This window comes from Aulonocara stuartgranti, assembly GCF_965226115.1.
Source record: "Aulonocara stuartgranti genome assembly, chromosome: 4".
Taxonomy (NCBI): Eukaryota; Metazoa; Chordata; class Actinopteri; order Cichliformes; family Cichlidae; genus Aulonocara; species Aulonocara stuartgranti.
The window spans coordinates 589,088-611,350 of NC_138942.1; the positions used below are offsets into that span (position 1 = coordinate 589,088).

Consider the following 22,263-nt stretch of genomic DNA (forward strand, 5'->3'; position numbering starts at 1 on the left):
GAAAATCTGAGACATGCTAGTTTAAGGCTAGCTCCTGTTTCAGCCCTCTGTTTCACTGGATCCATGACATTCTCCCACACTAAATGTCTGTATTTTGGTCAAAACTGGAAAAGTGAGCTGGGTGGATAATTATAGGCCAGGATTTTATCTAAGGATCTAGATAAGTGTGTATCTCTTCCCTGGAAAATCAGTTTGGCATCAAGTGAAAGGATGGTACTGACAGTGTATACAAGGAAACTTGTGCAGGCCCAAAAATCAAATTCAAATCAAATTTTATTTGTCACGTACACAGTCATACACAGTACGATATGTAGTGAAATGCTTGGACAACTGCTCGTGACCTAAAGAAAACAAAAAAGGAAAAGGCTATGAATGAGATAGGAAATAAATATGAAAAATTAAAAAGGGTAAATTTAACTAGGACGGAATAAAATATAAATTAAGGTTAAAAAGGAAATAACTGTACAACACAAATTAGAATCCATCAGTTCTCGTGTTTAATTGATGCTTCTAAAGCCACAGGTTGACTGGCTTTAGATCGAGTGAACCACGGGAAGCCTTTTGGTGAATTAAACCCACGGGGAGTTCCTGGTTACATGGGGAGGGTTCTCCGTCACTGGTGGTGGTGCTCACCCTCACCCATCTGCTGCGGGTGTTTCCCGTTACTCAGCCATCCAAGGAAGTGTGTTTGTGTAAACATTGCGCTGCGTGTAATATTTTGTGTTCGTGTTCTTCAGTAACACGGAGACCAGCTTGAGTCTGCTCACGACCAAGCGCATCAGCCAGAAACGCGGAAGCGTTTCAACACAGCACCGGGGGGAGGTTAGGGGGCGTGGCCTCGCCGCTGGCTGTGGCGGAGCAGGAAGTGAAGGTGAGACAGACGAAGAAGACAGGCACCTTTCAATTGTTTGCCAACCGCCAGTACAACTGTAAGAAAGAAAGAAAGAAAAAGAAAGAAGACGGAGGAGAGCGACGAGCGCCTGCACAGGTACGTGCTGTCCGTCCGCCCGCCCGTGTGTGTCGCGCTGTTTCCGGGTTGGTTGGCAGCTCCGGGCTGGAAACGGAGAGACGGAGACATCATGAAGTGTAGTGCCGGTGTTGTGCCAAAAAGTCATTTCCAATGTTTCCGTGTATTTTTTATGTGTAATATCGTTACGTATGTTGGTAAATAGACTTCGGTGAACAGCGTTTACAAAGGGGTTATATATAGATCTCCAAAAGTTGATTCTGTTCATCTGGACCAGGGCTGCCCAATCCCAGTCCTCAAGAGCTACTATCCTGCAGCTTTTAGATGCATCCCTACTCCAACACAGCTGAATCAAATGGTGTGATTACCTCTTCAGCATGCCATCATGTTTGGCAAAGGCCTGATAACAAGCCATTCATTTGATTCGGGTGTGTGGGAACAAGGATGCATCTAAAAGCTGCAGGACGGTAGCTCTCGAGGACCGGGATTGGGCACCCCTGATCTGGACGTATCGTTTTCTGGGAGAAACGTTTCGTCACTCATCCAAGTGACGTCTTCAGTCTCAGCTGACCGCAGGTTTCAATCTTATAAACAGGACATTTACATAATGACTGAAACCAGCCCACTGAAGGAACAATGGGCTGTGAGGTCAGTTCCTTAATCATAATTATGCAAATTCTCATGACCATTGATCAACAACCACTGACCAAAACCCACTGATCAAAGACCATGAGTACCATTCACAGAGAGTTGGGGAATTGCTGCAATCACGGCATTGTAAGGTCTGCCCCGGGCCTCCTCCCAGTGGGACATGGCCAGAACACCTCACCCTGGAGGCATCCCTGTCAGATGCCCAAACCGCCGCTACTTTCAAAGCCAGGAAGTGATGTCAGAATGAGGAAACGCTCCAAGACCTTAAAACAGGAACAAATCTGTGTTTTTGGAGCTGTTCCCCTCTGCTTCACTGCAGGTGCTCTGACCTCTGTGCCAGAGGAGGACCGAGCAGCTCAGGAAAACTGTTTACCTGTTTCTGCTGAGAGGAGCAGCTGCACATGTGATGTACTGTTAGCGACTCCAGACCAGCGAGGATCTGCTGGAGCTCAGCTCAGGAGGGAGGCAAAGGCTTATGATCCTGCACAACAACAACAACCATCGTTTTCACACAAACAGAGGACTGTCATGTGATGCGTGTGCATACCTTCATGTTGTTCCACGGGAGTGGACACAGCTCCACACCTGCATGATGAGCTGATGTCTTTTATTGACTAACTGAAGAATCAGAAATGAATCTTTTTGGTAATTATTAAGCAATCATTAATATTCAAAGGAGAAAGCACAACTTGTGTCTTCAATGAAACATTGAAGCAAAAAAGCTTCATTTTGGAATGCTGCAGTGCTACTTGAATGTGGGCGGGGCTTTGCTGTCTTCTGTGACATTCACCTGCGCACGGTGTGAAGGTTTGATGTGACGACTTTATGTTACTGTGACAACAGCACACCTGTGTCAGGTGACCGCGCTCCGTTTACAGCCGTGTTATTTTAGGCCCAGATAACTTCAGACTTCATGGTGCCGAAACACGCGTCTCGGTTTACAGTTGTGAAAAGAAGCTTCGTATAACGATGCGATAAGGAGGTCAGAGCGTACAGGAAGTCAGGGCGAGCTTTAAATGTGATCCAGCCGTGAGAGGAGGAGGGGGCTGTCTCAGGTAACCTGAGCCACAGGTGTGTACCTGCTGATCTTCTTTCTGAGACTGGACGTTGCTGCAGCCCCTCCATTCACCAACAAGCTGCTTTAGCTCCTCCCATTTCTCCGCTGACTGGCTGCTCCTTTATTAACAGTTCAGATTCTCTTGCTCTCTCTCTCTCTAGGGTGTGGAGGATGTGAGTTGTGCCTGAACACTTCAACCTGCTAATCAGATCCAGCCAGTAAACGCTGCGTTCTGTGCAGACACAGAGGAGTCGGGCTGGTTTTATTAGACTTGCTGGATCAGAAGCCAAGTGCTGGACGCGGTCTCGGTGGTTGATGTGGTCCTGATCTGGACCGAGAGACCTGCGAGGATCGGACCCGTCCCGGTCTGAAAGATGGCCGTGCTCCACACAAAAGCTGTGACTGTGATCCTGTCTGTCACTGTGCTGCTGGGGTGAGTTCATGTACTTATACTACAGTTAATACTGCGTTTAATACTACTGTTAATGTGGCGTTTACTACTGAAGCCTCTGTTCGACCTCTGCGATGTCAGCTTTGAGCAGAGCAAACACACGGAGCATGCTCAGGTTTCAGGCGGATCCTGCCAGGTCTGTAGCTCGGTCTGCTCAGGGCGTCTCTCTTTGTTCCCGTCTCTGTGTTCGAGCTTGCAGCGTTGCGTCGTTCAGGGTTCACAATGGCACAAAGCCTCGTGAGTGACAGCAGTTTGTTCAGGTGTGTTCAGGCTGATGACTGAAGCTTTGTGTGTTCGTGCGCTCCTATTGGTCAGCTCTATCGCAAACACCTGATGATCATGTGTACAGTCCAGTAATAGTCTGGTTTTACAGAATGTAACCTCTGACCGAGGCGGCGGTCGAGCCTGAGTGTAGGCGTGTTGGCGAGGAGAGGCGCTCGACCTAATGCCGTTCGGGTTAGGAACATGTTAACGAGCTAAAGGTCTGCTGATTGATTAATGATTGTGTTTGTTTGACCCCACAGGCTGCTGTACTTGTCCCAGTACTACAGGTAACACACACACTCGCACAGACACGCATGATTCCTTCCTGCTAGCTTCCTCTTTGCTAAGTCTCTGACTTTCAAAATAAAAGTCACAGAGCTTCCTGTCTGAGTTTGAACTGCAGCTGAAACGGTCACGTGACCCAGTCTGAGCGCACGAATCGGCGTGAATGTTGGAAGCTGCATCAACACAAACCGAACGAGACGTGAAGCTGTGTTGGATTCATTGGATGATCTGATGATGATGTCACAGCCAGGAAGTGGATTCATGTTAGGGTGACCATGCTTTGATTTCCAAAAAAGAGGACACTTGGCCCAGTCATGACAAACTTTATTAATAGTCTTTGCTTAAAGAAAACATTAACATATTTAAACGAGGCCTTCTCTGTGCAGTTAATGAATGGTGAAATAAAAAAAGTCACATATCCCAGAATTCATAGCGCGGCCCAGCCAATTCCAGTTTTCAACAATGGCGGCCGCTGCTAAGTTTTAAAATTACTCTTATTAATCTTTCTGGGTCACAAAATAAACTTTTAACATATTTTCAGGCAGAAAGTAGCTGTGTAAATGTCAAATATCTGCTCGGTTTATCAAGATATCACATATTTGCAAAAGTGCTCCGACGTTTTCGGAGACGTCTGTTACCCACCAGCTCGATAGCTAGCCGGGAGCTCGAGGGTTACTGGAGCCGCCAAGAACGGCACAACTCCCGGCACATCATTTTCAGACCCCCGCGGTCTTTCGCTACTTAGGTTAAACGTGATATATAAGTCACTTAGATAACTTAAAATGTTATTGTTGGGCTTTGTTTGTGAGGCAATCAGTTTGGCTGAGATTAAAGTTATTAGATCAAATTATATTAAAAAAAAACCCTTTTTAATCCCCCGGGTGGTTTTCACACAGCTGAATAAACATCAAACAGAAAACTGATTAAACAGACGTGTGAGACGGTCGAGAGTTTACGCCAGTGTCCTGTTATATTTTAGACAGCAAGGAGCAGACGGCTGAGTTTATTAAACTTCACCCAGACAGCGGTGACGCTAATCTGAAGGCTAGACTGTACAATTTCACAGCCGTTTACTTCCGGCGTACCCGACCTTCTGAGGACCCGCCCACGTAGACCGCGAAGGCCGGGTCCTCAGTATGCAGCAGCCCATGAATTTGGACATGACTAACATGACACTTCCGTGTGCCGGGGCAGCCAATCAGCAGAAAGGGGCGGGTAAAGTGAGAGCTGCCGGTCAGCGCGAGGGCTAAGGAAACCTAACTGGGATTTAGCAATGAGCTAAAGTGGGTGTAACAGGGTTCTGGGGATGTTTGGACCTGCTGGTCCCCGAGCTGCAGCTCGTCCACACGTTTGGCAGCTCTCTGCTCCCCACAGGCAAGCGTGAGAGCCTCCGGAGCGCCTGGATCTCAGATCTGTGAAGTGTTTTACCACTGATGGTTTCCCTGGTTACGTCCCTGATGTGTTTCTCTCTTCTGTGAAAACTTTTTCCATGACCTGATTTCCATTTCACTTTCACTGGCCATGGAAATGAACTCACGCCAGGCTTATGTGTTTCGTGGAAGAGTGACTCACCTGTTTCACCTGTAGCTGCAGCAGCTGCACATCCGTAAGCCACCCCCCTCTCAGTGTTTGACGTGTGTGGTCTGCTCAGCTGATTCCAGCATGTTTTCTCTGCGCACCCTGACCAATCAGCTTCACATCCACAGGCACACCGAGGGTGATGAAGGTGTGAAACAGCGCAGGTCTGGGATCAGTGTTCCTCTCTGGGAATGCTGTGACACTTGGCTGATGGTTATGGGGGCGAGGGCAGAGTTAGGGAAAGATGGCCGACGTTGGCTGCAGCAACACCCAAACCCTCCTTTGTTCCGTTTCGGAGAAAACCTTTTGCTTTTCACAGATTCATTTTTCTGGGATTTTCTTCCTCGTGGCGTCTGCAGCTGAAAGAGCAGCTGTGAGCTCTGCATTGTGTCCTGTTGATGGAGTCGAGTTACACAGGAGACCTTTTTGTGTCCTCTGTCTGTTTGTGCGCTCGGGCCTCACACCTGCGTTACCCCAAAGCCTCCTCAGGGCTTCCTGTGCACTGCTGTTTACTGTCAGCAGGGGGCAGTGTGGGTTAGCTGACTCTGCGAAGTGTTGTTCTTCAGTGTTTGACAGAAACGGCTGTTCAAGGTCAAAGGTCGTTAACAAATGGTAAATGGTCTGTATTTGTATAGTGCTTTACTTGGTCCTAAGGACCCCAAAGCGCTTTACACTATACGCAATCATCCACACATTCACACACTGGTGATGGCAGCTACATTGTAGCCACAGCCGCCCTGGGGCGCACTGACGGAGGCGAGGCTGCCGGACACTGGTGCCACCAGGCCCTCTGACCACCACCAGTAGGCAACTGGTGAAGTGTCTTGCCCAAGGACACAACGACCGAGACTATCGGAGCCGGGGCTCGAACCGGCAACCTTCCGATTACAAGACGAACTCCCAACTCTTGAGCTACGATCGCCGAAGTTGGAGAAGTGTCTCCATTGTCACGGCGATAACAAGCAGACGTGTCTGATGGCGCATGACCGCGCCCCGTGCTGTGCTGACACGTGATTGGCTTGCACATTTTTTGTTCTGGCTGGTGATTGGCTGTGTGGAATATCTTTGCTTCATGCGCTCACGACAACACCGATAATAAGATGGGAGCGGGTTACCGGGATCTGATCGATAACCGGTAACCTGTCAGAGGTGGGCGGGGCTAACTTTGATCTCTGTGTCATGCAGAGTCTCGCTGTCCTTTGAGGAGAAGTGGAAGACAGTGGAGGCGGGGTAAGTAACAAGAACTCTGTGTGTCTGTGTTTAAGGCGGCACTCATATCTTTTTTTTGCCTGTCCCGTTCGGCTCATTTGCATCAGAATTTTTGTCTAAAGGCGAAGAAGAAGAAGATGCCCAACGGATTTACTTTACCAAATGGACCATCCCAGCCTTGCCATAATGGTCCATTTGATTCACCTTTTATTGTTTATTTTATTTATTTTCACTTGCTAAATACGGGACAGATTTGACTGGGGAAAAGAAAGAGGGAAAGAAAAACAGCGGAGAAGAGGGACGGGGATAAAGGGCAAAAAAACAAAAACCAACAAAATAAGCAGACAAAAAATGCATCTATCGATCACCTGGATCACCTGTTGAGAAAGAAAAAAGAAAACAAGCAGAAGAGAACAAGAGTAATAGAATAAACAACATCACAATGATATATGGGAATATGACAGTAAATACTAAATGTTAAACATTATTGTGCAGCACATAAGATCAACAGAACACAGTGTGCTTTGAGATAGGAGCCAAAAAGGGTGTAGTTTGTGGGTGTGATCACCCGTGTGTACACCTGTGAGCATGGACGCGCTTGTTTTTAAAAGGTTCCTTCATGTAATGATCTGTTAGAGGGTGTGGGGGGGCCACAGCCCCGTCCTCCAGGGCATGAAGCAGGTGTGGAGGAGATCAAAACTCCAGACATCCAGAGGCCCCCAGAACACAAGAGACCAAGGAAGACCAACAGAGGGGCAGCCGCGCCACTGTCCCAGAAAGAGCTGAGGAGAGTCCCAGATGAGGGCTCACTCAGCAGCCGCGGAGCAGAAGCCAGGGGGAGTTGCAGTGACGCGCCCGTGAGCTCCGCCGGCAGCCAGCCGTGCCTGAGTGACCGAGCCCCAGGCCGAGAGGCCGGGGGCACCCCACCCCCGAAGTGGCCCGAGCGAGCCCCAGGCTCCAGGCCCCGATAAGCGGCCGCCAAGGAGTGAGCCGGTGTGTACCCGGACGTCCATCCCCGGACACAAAGAACCACCAACGCACCGATGTCTGAGGGAGTCCACCACTGGCAGGGGGAGTGGTGGGGGGAGATAGGCCTCCATACCTTAGAGGTCCTGAGATGTCCCCAGAGAGGTGGCGTCTGATACCCAACCTGACATATAGACACAGACATACAGGCACACACAGATACAAACATCCATTGGTTAAAATGAGTCATGAATGAAGCTCAGAGGACTCAGAGATGTACCACAGGCCTTCAAGCTGGCAGTAGCTAGACCCAAAGAGCCAGCGCTCTTAGCTAATGACAGGCCAGATCCTTGAAAGAGTCACACAGCTAACAGGTGTTACAGGTGCTGCAGTGCTTTGAAACAGATCTACAGTCGTATGCAAAAGTTTGGGCACCCTTGATAATTTTCATGTTTTTCCTTCATTGGTTGTTTGGATCAGCAATTTAATTTAAATATATCATATAGCAGACAAACAGTGATATTTGAGAAGTGAAATGAAGTTTATAGGATTTACAGAAAGTGTGCAAAAGTTACTTACCGTATTTTCATGACCATAAGGCGCACTTAAAAGTCTTAGATTTTCTTCAAAAAGTGCGGCGCGTCCTATAGTGCAGTGCGCCCTGTGTGTTGTAAGGAGGACGTAGTAGAGAACACCATGAGAACGTTAAAGGGTGAAGTGTGGGCGTTGATCGTATATACCGGGACAATCGCACATACCTGTATAAAAGAACAGGTATGTGCATTATGCAGGACATCGTTGTTTTAACAACCCTGAAAATGGCAAAGAGACACGCTTACGAAGCACAGTTTAAACTGAAGGCCATCAGCTACGCGGAGGAACATGGAAATCGAGCAGCGGCGAGAGAATTTAAGATTAACGAATCGATGGTTCGCAAATGGAGGAAGCTGGAAAACAAGCTCCGGCAGGTCAAGAAAACGCAGCTGAGTTTCCGCGGACATAAGGCGAGGTGGCCCGAGTTGGAGGAAAGACTCGAGCGGTGGATCATCGAGCAAAGAGCGAGCGGGAGAAGCGTTTCGACAGTCACCATTCGGCTAAAAGCAGTTTCACTAGCTGAAGAGATGAACATTGAACATTTCCAAGGAGGTCCGTCTTGGTGCTTTCGTTTTATGAAACGGTGCCATTTTTCCATCCGGACCAGGACTACGGTAGCGCAGCAACTTCCAGCGGATTATAAGGAAAAGCTGGCCATCTTCCGCTCCTACTGCAGCAAACACATCGGCGACAAAAACATCCAGCCCAGCCACATCACAAACATGGACGAGGTCCCGCTCACTTTTGACATCCCGGTGAGTCACACTGTGGAGAAGAAGGGGACCAGCACGGTAGCGATACGCACAACGGGGTATGAAAAGTCTTCTTTTACTGTTGTGCTTGGCTGCCATGCTAATGGACAGAAACTGCCGCCTATGGTGATTTTTAAGCGAAAGACTTTGCCTAAAGAGAAGTTTCCAGCAGGAATCATCATTAAGGCAAATGAAAAGGGCTGGATGGATGAGGAAATGATGAAAGAGTGGCTGAGGGAGGTGTATGTAAGGAGACCAGGTGGTTTTTTCCATGCATCACCATCGCTGTTGATCTGTGACTCTATGCGTGCCCATCTCACAGCCGATGTGAAAAAACTTGTGAAGCAAATGAACTGTGAGCTTGCTGTCATTCCGGGAGGCCTGACAAAGGAACTCCAACCGCTGGACATCGGTGTGAACCGCCCGTTCAAAGTAAGGCTGCGAGCGGCCTGGGAGCGATGGATGACCGGTGGAGACCACAGTTTCACTAAGAGTGGAAGGCAGCGCCGGGCGAGTTACGCCACAATTTGCCAATGGATTGTAGATGCTTGGGCTAACATGTCTGCTGGCACTGTTGTTCGAGCTTTCGCAAAAGCCGGCATCGTTTCCGAGGAGCCGCACAGCACGGAAAGTGACTCTGACGGTGAAGACGGTGAACCTGGCATGTTTGATGGAGATTTAGCGCAGCTGTTCAATTCAGACACAGAGGATGAGGACTTCGATGGGTTTGATTGATGATAAAAATGTGAGTACCAAACTTTGTTTTGCTCCTGCTTTATTTTTAAATACGCACACTTGTATGCTTGTGTGTTGTTGATGATGACGATTATTGGTAATAGAAATGTGAGTAAGGTACCGAATTCAGGTTTGCTCCCGCTTTATTTTTAAATACGCATACGGTACTTGTATGCGCCCTATGATCCAGTGCGCCTTATGTGTGTGTTAAATACAGTAATGGCACACATAACTGAGACTGCGCCTTTTAGCACAGTGCCCTTATGGTCGTGAAAATACGGTAAACTAAATTAGGCAGGTGCATAAATTTGGACACCCCCCAACAGAAAAATTGCATCAATATATTTAGTAGTTAGAGCAGGGCGATATGGCCAAAAATATTTATCACGATATATATTTGAAAATTTGCGATAATGATATAATTGATGTGAGACAAAATACAACTCCACAACTTTACTAGTGCAAAAAAACACCTTCCATTTATTTTACTTAAACAAGCAGCTGTTTTTTGAGTGCATTAAAGCTATATAAAAATTTAACAGTGCAAATGCAAATTTCTTGCTGAAGGTTTAACCAAAAGGCATTTCCAGTAGAAATGTGCTGACATATCCTGAGTTAACCATGTATAATATCCACTGAAGTTAAAAAGAGGTGCTTTGCAACATTAAACTGCAGTGTGCCAAATAAAAAAAGTCAAATACGTTTTTTTCGGACCATAAGGTGCACGGGATTATAGCGCACATTAAGCGAAACAAAGGAGTCAGATAAATCGAACTTTGTTGTTGCAGTTGTTGCAGTATATTAATGACTAATCTCGTATTGTGGATGGATTATCTCAGTTGTTCTGACTGAAGTTTGGTCCGTTTACAGCATCCTGCCATGCGATTGCATTTGTCTCTAACCATCAGGAACCCTCACGTTAACTTTTATAAGTGGAAAAGTGTTAGTGTTCATCCTCCAGCTTCACTGTGTTTATGCTATGCTAACATAGCTGTGTCGCTAGCGATCACATAGCACATCATTATATAGCAGCTAGCCCAACTTCAGTAACCCTACAAACGTCACTGCTGTTTAGTTTTCTGTCTTCATTTATGTTGGAAGTGACAGCAGAGCAGTATGATTAAATTTTTTGAAAAATCTCTGTCAGAACGTGCTATATCATGCTTGGGTAACAAGCGAAACTAGCGAGCTAACGTCCTGCTAACTTCTAACTCCGTTAAATGTAATAAATTTTGTTTTCATGGATGCCTGGATGTTAAACTTCATAGTTACACCTGGTAAAGCAGCAACGCTGGTCGTTTTATTAAAGATGAAAGAATTTAGACAGTTTTTAACTCTCAGTGATGCTGCAGTGTTCGTTTGACTTTAGGACCTGAAGCAGAGGGAGTTTAGGACCAGATTTACGAGCACCTTAGTCCAACAAATACGGTAATAACGACGGCCCGCTTGCACGTTCTACAAAAAAATGTGCTTTGTTGTGTATCTGATGGACAAACACGAAAAACCAGTTCCACATGAAGTTGCAGCATTTTTACAAACCAGTTCTGGTTCATTCGTTTCACTCAACAATCGGCCATCTGCGTATGAAAACAAAGGCACTGCGCATGAGCGTTTTACCAATATTCTATCATGCATTCAGCGGTATAATATGGCCCAGCCCTATTGAGTAGATCCTCCTTTTGCAGAAATAACAGGCTCTAAACACTTCCTGTAGGTTCCAATGAGAGTCTGGATTCTGGTTGAATGTATTTTGGACCATTCTTCCTTACAAAACCTCTCCAGTTCAGTCAGGTTTGATGGTTTCCGAGCATGGACAGCCCGCTTTAAGTCACACCATAGATTTTCAATATTATTTATTTCTGGGGACTGAGATGGCCATTCCAGTACATTTTTTTTGATCCTCTGCTGAACGCCTTAGTAGACTTTGAGCAGTGTTTCGGGTCGTTGTCTTGTTGAAATATCCAGCCCCAGCGCAACTTTGTGACTGATTCTTGAACATTGTTCTCAAGAATCTGCTGATATTGACTGGAATCCATGCGACGCTCAACTTTAACAAGATTTCCAGTCCCTGCCCTGGCCTCACAGCCCCACAGCATGATGGAACCACCTCCACATTTTACCGTGGGTAGCAAGTGTTTCTCTTGAAATGCTGTTCTGTTTCCACCATGCATACCTTGTTATGTCCAAATAACTCCGTTTTAGTTTCATCAGTCCACAGCACCTTATTCCAAGATGAAGCTGGCTTGTCCAAATGTGCTTTAGCACAGCGGTCCCCAACCTTTTTTGCGCCACGGACCGGTTTATGCCCGACATTATTTTCACAGACCGGCCTTTAATGTGTCACGGATAAATACAATAAAATAAAACTAGTACCGGTACCGAAAAAAAAGAAGATTTATTCATAACACACGTGAAAAGACCCAAGAAAACCGAGTTAACGCTTAAAAACAATAACAAAATAACGCTGAAAACCGCTAAAAACCCTGAAAACCATACATTTCACACCTGAGCCTCAACTCTCGCGGCCCGGTACCAAACGACTCACGGAACGCTGCTTTAGCATACCTCAAGAGACACCGTTTCGTTTGTAGCATGTACACAGAAAAGGCTTCTTCTGCATCACTTTCGCATACAGCATCTCTTTGTGCAAAGTGCGCTGAATAGTTGAACGATGCACAGTGACTTCATCTGCAGCAACATGATGTTGTAGGTCTTTAGAGCTGGTGTGTGGGTTGACTGAGACTGTCCTCACTATTCTTCGCCTCTGCTTATCTAAGATTTTCCTTGACCTGTCACTTCCGGTGACAGTGGAAACTGACAGCTGAATTCTCCGAGACAGTTTTTTGTATCCTTCCCCTAAACCATGATGTTGAACAGTCTTTGTTTTCAGGTCATTTGAGAGTTGTTTTGAGGCTCCCATGTAGCCACTCTCGAGAGAAGATGCAAAGAGGAGGAAAACTTGCAATTGGCCACCCTAAATACCCTTCTCATGTCTGGATTAGTAATAATAATAATGGATTGAATTCACAAAGTGCTTTACAACTCCACTATTCATTAACTCTCACATTCACACACTGGTGGAGGCAGCTACAGTTACAGCCACAGCTGCCCTGGGGCAGACTGACAGAAGCGAGGCTGCCATATCACGCCATCGAGCAACCAAGACAGACAGACAGAGTTGGGGATCGAACTGGCAACCTTCCGGTTACAAGATGAGCTTCCCAACCCCCTGAACCACGGTCACTTGTGTATGTAGGTCAAGGGTCAATGAGCTCACCAAACAAATTTTATGTTCCAATAATTAGTGCTAAAGGTATTCAAATCAATAAAATGACAAGGGTGCCCAAATTTATGCACCTGCCTAATTTAGTTTACGTAACTTCTGCACACTTTCTGTAAATCCTATAAACTTTATTTCACTTCTCAAATATCATTGTGTTTGTCCGCTATATGATATATTTAAATTAAATTGCTGATCCGAACAACCAATGATTTATGAAGGAAAAACATGAAAATGATCGGCGGTGCCTAAACTTTTGCATACCACTGAATGCAGGGCCGGATCTACAGGGGTGGCGTGTGCCACCCTACAAAAATCTCTTGCCACCCCAGTTTAGCATACAATTAAAATAAGCTACAGTTAACATTGCCTATAAATCCTAAAACTGAATACAAAGTGTGTCCCCCCCCCCCAACCACCATTAACAGTGGTTCAGCCCATAGCGCAGACCGGCTTTACTGTTTGTTGCTACTGACAACAGGCAGTAAAGCTGGTTTCAGCATGGGTGGTTGGTTGTGACACTTTAATGGGGGGGTGTTTCCTGTTTTAGCAGTTTGGTGGTTGTTGAAACAGTTTTGTGAGCTTCAACCTGAGATTCTGGCGTTTCTGGTGAAATACATTTATTTTTAAATCATTCAGGATTTAATGAATCGATGTCGCTTTATTCAAGTTAAAATTGATTTTAATCAGAAATGTGATTTTAAACCCAGCCCTACTCACTCTGTCCATTCACCTATGCTTTCAAATGTATAGACAGGTAGGCCTACAGGAATGTGTGGACCACAGCCAATCACAGAGGTCCCGCTCTCTGATTGGCTTTGACCACGATGTGGGCATAATGTGTGTCTGCTGTTGACCACGCGGAGACTTTCAGAGTTTTTTTAACGGCTGGTTGCACCGCTGCGACCAAGGATGTTATTTTTTTAGTCGCACCATTGAGGAATTAGTTTCCAGTCTAGAGCCCTGTATGACTCTCCCTCTCTTCCACAGCATGTCTTTATCCTGTCTTCCTCTTCTCCCCCCCCCCCCCCCCCCCCCCCCCCCAAACCGGTCGCAGCAGATGGCCCCGGCTCTCCCTGAGCCTGATTCTGTCGGAGGTTTCTTCCTGTTAAAAGGGAGTTTTTCCTTCCCGCTGTCACCAAAGTGCTTGCAAATAGAGGACTGTCTGATTGTTAGCTTTTCCCTGTGTTATCGTAGGGTCTTAACCTTACCATATAAAGCACCTTTGCTGATCTGTGGAACTTGGTCAGTCCGGTCTAAAGGTGTTTTTAAGGGTAACAAACAGACACTGTGTGTGTGTGTGTGTGTGTGTGTGTGTGTGTGTGTGTGTGTGTGTGTGCTGCAGATCTGCCGTTGAAACCACCACGTTCAGTCAGCCTGGTATTGATCTCCACCTGGAGTCTCCTGAGCAGTAAGTACTGTCCTTTCTACTCAGCAGCTTCACTCTGTTGCATCACAGTTTTTCTTCCCCCAAAAGGCAAACAGCTGCTGCCGACATGAGTAGATCTGATCGTTCTTTCTTGGATGAAGGGTTACTCTTTTACTGGATGTTCTCATAAATTAGCAGGGTTAGAACAGCTGTCATGACGTCATATGTGTGTTTTGTAGTCCATTTTTTGCTGAAGTTAGTTTGTTCTGATATCTGAGCACCGCTCTGCTCGCCTCTTATTCCTTATCAACTTTACTAGCTGATGAAGTTTTCATCAGGTCATGGAAAGGTAGTGAAAGAGGCAGTTTAAAACGGTCCTCATATTTGTGAAATGTGTGACGGCTGACACCTGCTGGTCAGGAGCAGGAACTGCATGCATGTGACTGAAGATCATGGATCTTTCCTTTCATTCTGCTCCTTCAGGATCTGGATCTAACTCATAAATGTATTCCCAAAAGGTTGGTTCTGTTCATCTTTTCATAATCATCAGGTGACTCCTTCAGTCTCAGCTGGCTGCAGGTTTCCAACCTTATAAACAGGACATGAAACCAGCACCACTGATTTACAATGGGCTGTGAGGTCAGTTTATGATCATTAACATGCAAATGGTCATGACCACTGATCAGTGTCCACGAGTACCATTCACAGAGAGTTGGGGAATGGCTGCAGTCACAGCATTGTAGGATGGTGACAGATGTACCCTTAGGCCCCTCCTCGATTCAGAGATGGTCTTTTCATGTGAGGAATCTCCCACTGAAAACATCCAGATGAACAGAATCAATTTTTTGGGATTTCCTTACCTGCATGATTGAGCGTGCATCAACTCCTCATAAATGTGTCCCTTTTGCAGCGCTCCCTGCTGGACAAACTGAACGCGCTTGGCTGCGTTAGGCTCGTGATGTTGGCTCGTATTGAACTTTAACCTCTTTGTTTCTGTGTTTCAGTCTGAAGTACAACCAGCCCAGCATCGTGCACGGGTCAGTATCTCTGCTTCTTTATGTCATCAGGGCTCTAGACTAACTTTTTGCCATGGGCGTACCGGCACAAAAGTTAGGCGCACACAAATTTTATAATAATTTATATAGAGCTGGGCGATAGAACGATAACGATATGTATCGCGATATAACTTTTACTCGATAGAGAAATTAAGCTATCGCGATAGACCTCGCCGCTCTTGTCCTCTTAAAAAAAAAAAAAAAAAAAAGGTCAGCCGATCCAAATTCAGTAGCGCAGAGCCGAACCAATCACAGCCGCAGCATCACGTCGCGTGACTTGCTACATACAGCACAAGTGCCAAGCCGCACGTGTGTTTGTTTGGGAAGCAGCCAGCGGGTAATGGAGGAAATGAGTGTGCCGACTAGAAAAATCAACCGAGCGTGACCGAAGAGAAAACAGATGATGGTTCCAACGCCGGAGAGATTGTCGAACGGAAGAGCCATAGAAGCTCCGTAGTGTGAAGGTATTTCGGCTATTTCAAGTCTGACAAAAAACAGAGTAGCGTGCACTGTAAATTGTGCCGAAAGCAAGTCTGGAAATACAGTAAACTGGTGCATGCGTCACACTGTGTGCCACGTTATTGTTTCGGTGAAATGAATTTCTACAATACTGTTACTGTTAATTCTACTCTCTGCAGTGTTTAAATGCTTACATACACACAGTTACTGTCCCTCCACACATACGACTCGGTTCTGCTTCTATGCCCCAGCTTTGTTTACTTTTTCCCACCGAGGCTTCTAGACTTCTGATTGGCCAGCATTTCTGCACGGTTAGGAATCTAGCGCCACCTGCTGCTTTGGCATGTTCATAGCAGCGTTTTCCTTCATTTCTGCCTTTATGTGTGGACGGGATTATTTTTTAAAATGAAAACGGAAAATCTCCGTTTTCAAAAATACCCGTGTACGTGTGGACGTAGCCTCAGTCTCTGACTGGAAGCGCTAATTCGTCATTCGGCTTTTGTCAGACTAAAGTAACTGTTAAAACTGTTTGAAAAGCTCAGCTATACAACAAGGAGAGATTGAGAATTTCCTTTTAGTTCTCAGTTTATTTGATATTGACAAAAGTTAGTCAGTTTTGTCTGTTCTTCTGTAAAACAAACTAAGATTTATTTTTAGAATTAATATTTTGTTTCTAAGTGGAATTGACAATTTAGTCTGTTTCATTTGTTCTATTTTGAAACTTAAACGCTTTAGCGGCTGCCTTTTGTGTAGTTTGCAATATTTGCCTTTATTTATCTGAAAAAGTCTCATGTTCCTTAAGTAAATCTACCCTGTTGAACTTATTATGGGAAATAAATATTTAAATAAAAACAAACTGCTGATTATTTCACATTTTACTTGTGAGCAACGGTACATTTAAATCTTACAAATATAGTTATTTGGCTGATATCGTGATAGATATCGTTATCGCCTGAAATGAAAAAAACATATCGTGATATGAAAAAATCTCATATCGCCCAGCTCTAAATTTATATAATATAATGTGTTTTTCTGGATACACTGTGCTTTTTCAGCATTCAAAGATTGATGACACCGTGTCAGAGCACTGGCTATGAATTTCAGAAGCATCAGGCCTTAACAGAAAAGTTAGCAATAGTTCTTTTCCTATTACAGCTACATCCACTTCTGTCGTGCCTAGGCTGCTCACTAGGGCTGGGTATCATCACTGATTTCTATAATCCATTCGATTCTGGTTTTCAGAGTCCCGATTCGATTCAACTTTGCCTCAGACAGTCAGAAATATTATAATTCTGATCATTTATCAGTACTGACTTCATCAGAATTGTGAACATCACAGCAGATGCCTTTGTGTGAAAGTAACTGAGAATAAAACACAGAAAAACATGAAGGAGATTTTCCTGGTCTGGCTTTTTATAGCAGAAAACCTTAAAAATATTCTACAATGTTCTGCATATAAAGTTTAAATTTCTTCAGTATTGAACAACAGAAAAAACAGGCTTTCTTGTCCGAGGTCATTTAAGTGAAAAAGAAAAAGACAGCAGCCACAGCGCTGTGAACAACGGTAGACTGGTGGGTAATAAGCGAATGAATAATACAGAAAACAGAGATTGGAGACGGAAACTGTTCTTGAAGTACAGAGAGAGAGAGAGAGAGAGAGAGCTAGCTGTGCATGGAGTGTGATTTTAATAGTCGTGGAAGCAAAACAGCAAAATTAATGACGACATTGATCAAATGTGAAGCGCAGTTTGCTTTTGGTTGGAGAGACAAAACCTGCAGCTCAGAATCAGCGCAAAAAGACGTAAACACAACGCGGACCGGACGCATCAGGATCGCTGAGCTCCGACAGCGTGTCCGTCTACGGGCCGTCGGGCGAGAAAGCCGAGAAAGACAAAGTTGATTCTGATGCGTCGGGTCTGTGTTTACGTCTTTGTGTGGAGTCCGTGTACCTGCTCTCATCTGCTGTTTGGTTGTTGTTGAAATGGTTTTGTGAGCTTTAATCTGAGAATCTGGCGTTTCTGGCAAAACACAGTTATATTTAAAAGTCGATTCAGGATTTAATGAATTGATATCCTTTATTCAAGCTACTCACCTCCCACTTCCACCTGCACTTTCAACTGGACCACGGCCAATCAGAGAGGTCCCGCCCCTGACTATCTATGATTGGTTTAGTCCACGATAGGGGCAAAATGTGTGTCTGTTGTTGACCACAGGGAAGGTTGCAATATTTTTTTTAGTCGCACCACTGAAAAATTTGGTCGCATTTGCGACCAAATTGGTCGCACTCTAGAGCCCTGGTCATGATGTTTGTACTTTTGATAAATATGATGATGATGATGATGGAGATGATGATGCCGTGTCTCTGTAATGGCAGTCGTACTGACGTGGTGACGGTGACGCCGTGGTTGGCTCCGGTGGTCTGGGAGGGAACCTTCAACCCGTTTCTCTTGGACAGCATCTACAAAAGGAAGAACATCACCATTGCTGCCACAGTCTTCGCTGTCGGAAAGTAAGTGTGACATCACAACGCTCCGGTTTCCCTGCAGGCCTAAAAGCAGCGTCTCTGGCTTTACCTTTGACCTCTCCTCTGCACAGGTACATCATGTTCCTGAAGGACTTTCTGCAGACGTCTGAGGAGCACTTCTTCGTTGGCTTCAGGGTGGACTTTTACGTGTTCACTGATCGCCCTAACGAGGTGCCCAAAGTGAACATGGCGGCCGGCAGAATGGTAAACGGATCCTGTAACCAAACGCAGCCTCTTGGCGGATTCTTTGTTTTCTGACTCTGCCTCCTTCCTCCTCTTCCTCCTCCAGCTGACGGTGCGCTCGGTGCCCAGCTCAAACCGCTGGCAGGAGATCTCAGCTCGCAGGATGGAGATCATCCAGAACCTGATCGAGAAGAAGCTTCAGAACCGCGCCGACTACATCTTCTGTCTGGACGTCGACTCAAAGTTCCACGGTCGCTGGGGGGCCGAGTCGCTGGGAGGACTTGTGGCCGTGATCCATCCAGGTCTGTTCTCCCGCACTGCCACGAAACCGTACAATAACGAGTTCGTGGTCGACGTTTCAGCTCGATCAAAAACACCCCACACACACATCCGAGTATTCCCACATCTGTAAACATCAGCAGAGAACCTCCAAAGAAACAAAGTCTGGCTGTGGGTCTCCATGGTGACCGCCGGCCAAATGTCTCGCTTCAAATTCAAATTCAAATTTTATTTGTCACGTACACAGTCATACACAGTACGATATGTAGTGAAATGCTTGGACAACTGCTCGTGACCTAAAGAAAACAAAAAAGGAAAAGGCTATGAATAAGATAGGAAATAAATATGAAAAATTAAAAAGGGTAAATTTAACTAGGAAGGAATAAAATATAAATTAAGATTAAAAATGAAATAACTGTACAACACAGGGAAGAATAAGATAAAGATAAATATATAAATTAAAGTTGAAAATAAAATAACTGTACAACAAAATACACAATATAGAACTATATAAGAATGTATGAAGAAATCTAAATATAAATAAATATATACACAATAACAGCAGCTGTACAAGTATTAACCGGAAATGAAGAATATAGTGACCAGTGTTGTGCAAAACCAAAGTCCAGAAAGTCCAGTGTGTGTGTAAGAACCATATGTGTGGGTCAGTACTGTGTGGTGGTGTGATTGAGAGACCGTATCGCCTGCGGGAAGAAGCTCCTCCTCAGTCTCTCTGAGTTGGTCTTCAGGGAGCGGAATCGCTTTCCTGACCTCAGCAGAGAGAACAGTCTGTTGTTGGGATGGCTGAGGTCCTTCACCATCTTCCTGGCCTTGGTCCAGCACCGCCTGCTGTAGACTGAGTGCAGGTCAGGGAGCTCGGAGCTTATGGTCCAGGCCAGCATTTAGGGTCAGAGGTTAAGGCTGTTTTGGTGTCTTAGGATGTTTTTACTGAAACATGCCAATGTCTGACCTTTGACCTATGACCTTAAAGCTGTATTTTATTTTATTTTATTTATGATCGGAGCAGAATTGGCTGAAATCGTTGACTTCTGTACAAACTTTCACACATTCGTGCGTTGTTTTACGCTGTTCTGGTTTCTGGAGGTCAAACTCAGCTTTTAGCCAACCTAGCTACTTAAACCATCGCAGGCCTGCTATATTGTTGTGAAGACAAAAAGTCTGCGTAGTATAAGGTTTTTTCTGCGTGACCTTTATTTTGACTTTTCACCAAACTTTCACCATATGGAGCTGTTACTGGTATCTCCCATCACACAGAATTTGAACATAATATCTTGAAAACTGTGGACACGAGTGCTAACAAGCAGACAGATTACATCATCCCTCCTGTTGGGGCGAGAATTTCAGTTTAAGGCACATGCTTCAAATCACAAGGTCAAAAACAGGCATTACGTTTATGGCATACTCATATGAAAACAGAAGAGGTACAGAGACATGAACCCTAAAATAACAGCTTGATCTCCTCAGAGTACATCTCAAAAACTCAGGCCAAATTCTGAAAAAGATTTCAGGTGCGTTCACTTCTGCTTTCTGCGGCTTTGTTCTGCCCTGAACTTTTAGTGACATCGCTCCCACCTGTGTCTGCAGGTTACTACAGAGATGACCGCAGCAGGTTCCCCTACGAGCGGAGTCCTGCGTCCAACGCCTACGTGGCTCCCGGGGAGGGGGACTTCTACTACTGTGGAGGGGCGTTCGGGGGGTTGGTGGAAGAAGTTCACCTGCTCGCCAAAACCTGCCGCAAGAACTTTGAGGACGACGCCAAGAGGGGCATCGAGGCAGCTTGGCAGGAGGAGAGTCACCTGAACAGGTAGGAAAGGTGGCTGGGCAGGTGCTGGATGTGCTGGTCCTTGTTGTTATCGTTAGATGATTCTACTTCCTGCTTCTTTACTCAGGTATATGTGGATCAACAAACCCAGCAAGGTGCTGTCACCTGAGTACCTATGGCAGGACTTCAAACCCAAAAACCCAGAGGTCCAAATCATCAGGTTCTCCGGCGTCATCAAGAACTACGCCAACATCCGACCCAACTGAACCAGACCAAACTGGACTGAACTGGGTGAAATGAGCCAGTGTGTGTCTGACTTTGGGAAAGGCCTCGCGCATCTGACCTTCACCCATAATCCTTCTCAGGAATCATTTTTAACCCCACCCCCAGACCTGCTGGATTACCTCTGCTGAGCATGTGCAGTTTGTAAACAATTTATGCTGTTGAGTCATAGAAATGTCCCGCTCTCAGCCCCCCTGAGGTCTTTGATCAAATTCATGGAGCTGCCTCTAGTTCCCCCGATTCTGAGTTTCTTTGTGTTTCCTGATGTTTGTGTTTGATTTTTTATAACTTTTCCTACACGTGGAGCCGACAGGAGGCTCAGCTTCAACTGTCCAGGTAAACTTTGGGCTGTTAGGTGTGGGTTTGCTGCTTGTGTTTGACTGCAAAACTGTGATGTACCTGCATGTTTTTACCCACAATGCATTTTTCTAGCCTGACCGAGAGTCTCTTGGTGTGAGAAAGTGAAGGTGCACACCTCAGTGTGCTTCTCGTCCTGACTCGCTCACCATCTCAGGTAGTCTGTGTGACTTTTAGCTTACCTGAAGGACCAAGTGGACGCTGAAGTGTTCGTTGCCCATTCACAAGTCACAAGAACCACCAGACATGCACACCGGGACCACCTGAGGGTCTTCACGCTAACGATGCTCGAGGTCCCGTTAACAGTTAGTAACCTGTGGGCTGTGATGGGTGGCGAGCCACAGGAGAAAGGTTTAGGGTCATGTGACAACACCGGGCAATACATAGGGGTAGTAAATGTAGGCACGTGACAGTTTCAAAGCTTTTATTTTGAAACGTGAACATGTTGCTGTGGGGCAGGGATCGTTCTTGGGTGCCTTTTAGCTCAGGTGCACAAACACACCTGCAGCAGGTGTGCCAGTCTGAAACGGGTCTCTGCAACATTTGACCTTCATTTCCTCTGTTGTGCTGTACATTAAGGTCCTGCGTGATATTCTCTGTGAGGGAAGCTGCTTCAGTTTATTCAAAATAAAAGTATTTTTTAATTCAAGCATATATTTTGCATCTTTCAGCTTGAAGCTGCTTTTTAAGCTCCATACCTCTGTAACCCGCTTTTTAGACTGTGGGCTGGGTTCTGGTTCTAGTTCCCAGACTAAACTGTCCCATCTGATTCTGATTCTCTTTGGTTCCAAATTATTCTCCATGAGGAAGAGGAGCTCCTGGACTCACTGGCAGCTGATGCCTTCTGCACACCTGTACCAGCTCAGACTTGACGCCGGACCAGGAATCCTGGACTGGGCAGTCTATAGATACCTGTTGCACACCTCTTCAGAACCACAGACATCATCTCGGATTCAAGAAGCGATGCAGAAGTGCCTGCTGCCAGGATCTGAGGATAGCCAACCCATTAGGTCAGGTGACTCGGGACGGCCCTGATCTTTGTGTAAGTAGAGGATGAAGACCTTCCTCCAAGGATCCAGAATGGCAGCAGCTGAGAGACAAAACACTGAGCCTTCAAAATCTCACTTTGTCTAAACAGTTAGGGTGTTTAGTCCTGTTTGACTAAAAATGTACTTCCTGCATT

At 45.7% G+C, this 22,263-nt stretch overlaps 1 protein-coding gene across 2 annotated transcripts; it reads left to right on the plus strand.

The window, feature by feature from the left end:
- Nucleotides 1-633: 633 nt before the first annotated feature.
- Nucleotides 634-21,729, plus strand: LOC309705251 (globoside alpha-1,3-N-acetylgalactosaminyltransferase 1-like). 2 transcript variants are annotated; one of them, XM_082530942.1, is made up of 11 exons: nucleotides 634-988; nucleotides 2,837-3,108; nucleotides 3,651-3,677; nucleotides 6,439-6,483; nucleotides 14,135-14,200; nucleotides 15,163-15,195; nucleotides 18,047-18,181; nucleotides 18,268-18,400; nucleotides 18,486-18,681; nucleotides 20,264-20,483; nucleotides 20,569-21,729. In XM_082530942.1, exons 2-11 carry the CDS (start codon nucleotides 3,050-3,052, stop codon nucleotides 20,705-20,707), a joined length of 1,053 nt encoding a protein of 350 aa, XP_082387068.1. In that variant the 5' UTR covers nucleotides 634-988; nucleotides 2,837-3,049; the 3' UTR covers nucleotides 20,708-21,729. The 2 variants fall into 2 exon arrangements, with proteins under 2 accessions (XP_082387068.1, XP_082387069.1); XM_082530943.1 differs by lacking the exon at nucleotides 6,439-6,483.
- Nucleotides 21,730-22,263: the final 534 nt, after the last annotated feature.

What these genes read in the sequence shown, in the direction of transcription:
- LOC309705251 (XM_082530942.1), top strand. Translation starts at nt 3,050, where the DNA reads ATGGCCGTGCTCCACACAAAAGCTGTGACTGTGATCCTGTCTGTCACT. An exon ending in TGGAAGACAGTGGAGGCGGG is followed by an intron (nt 6,484 to 14,134) that starts GTAAGTAACAAG and finishes TGTGTGCTGCAG; the next exon opens with ATCTGCCGTTGAAACCACCA. An exon ending in ACATGGCGGCCGGCAGAATG is followed by an intron (nt 18,401 to 18,485) that starts GTAAACGGATCC and finishes TTCCTCCTCCAG; the next exon opens with CTGACGGTGCGCTCGGTGCC.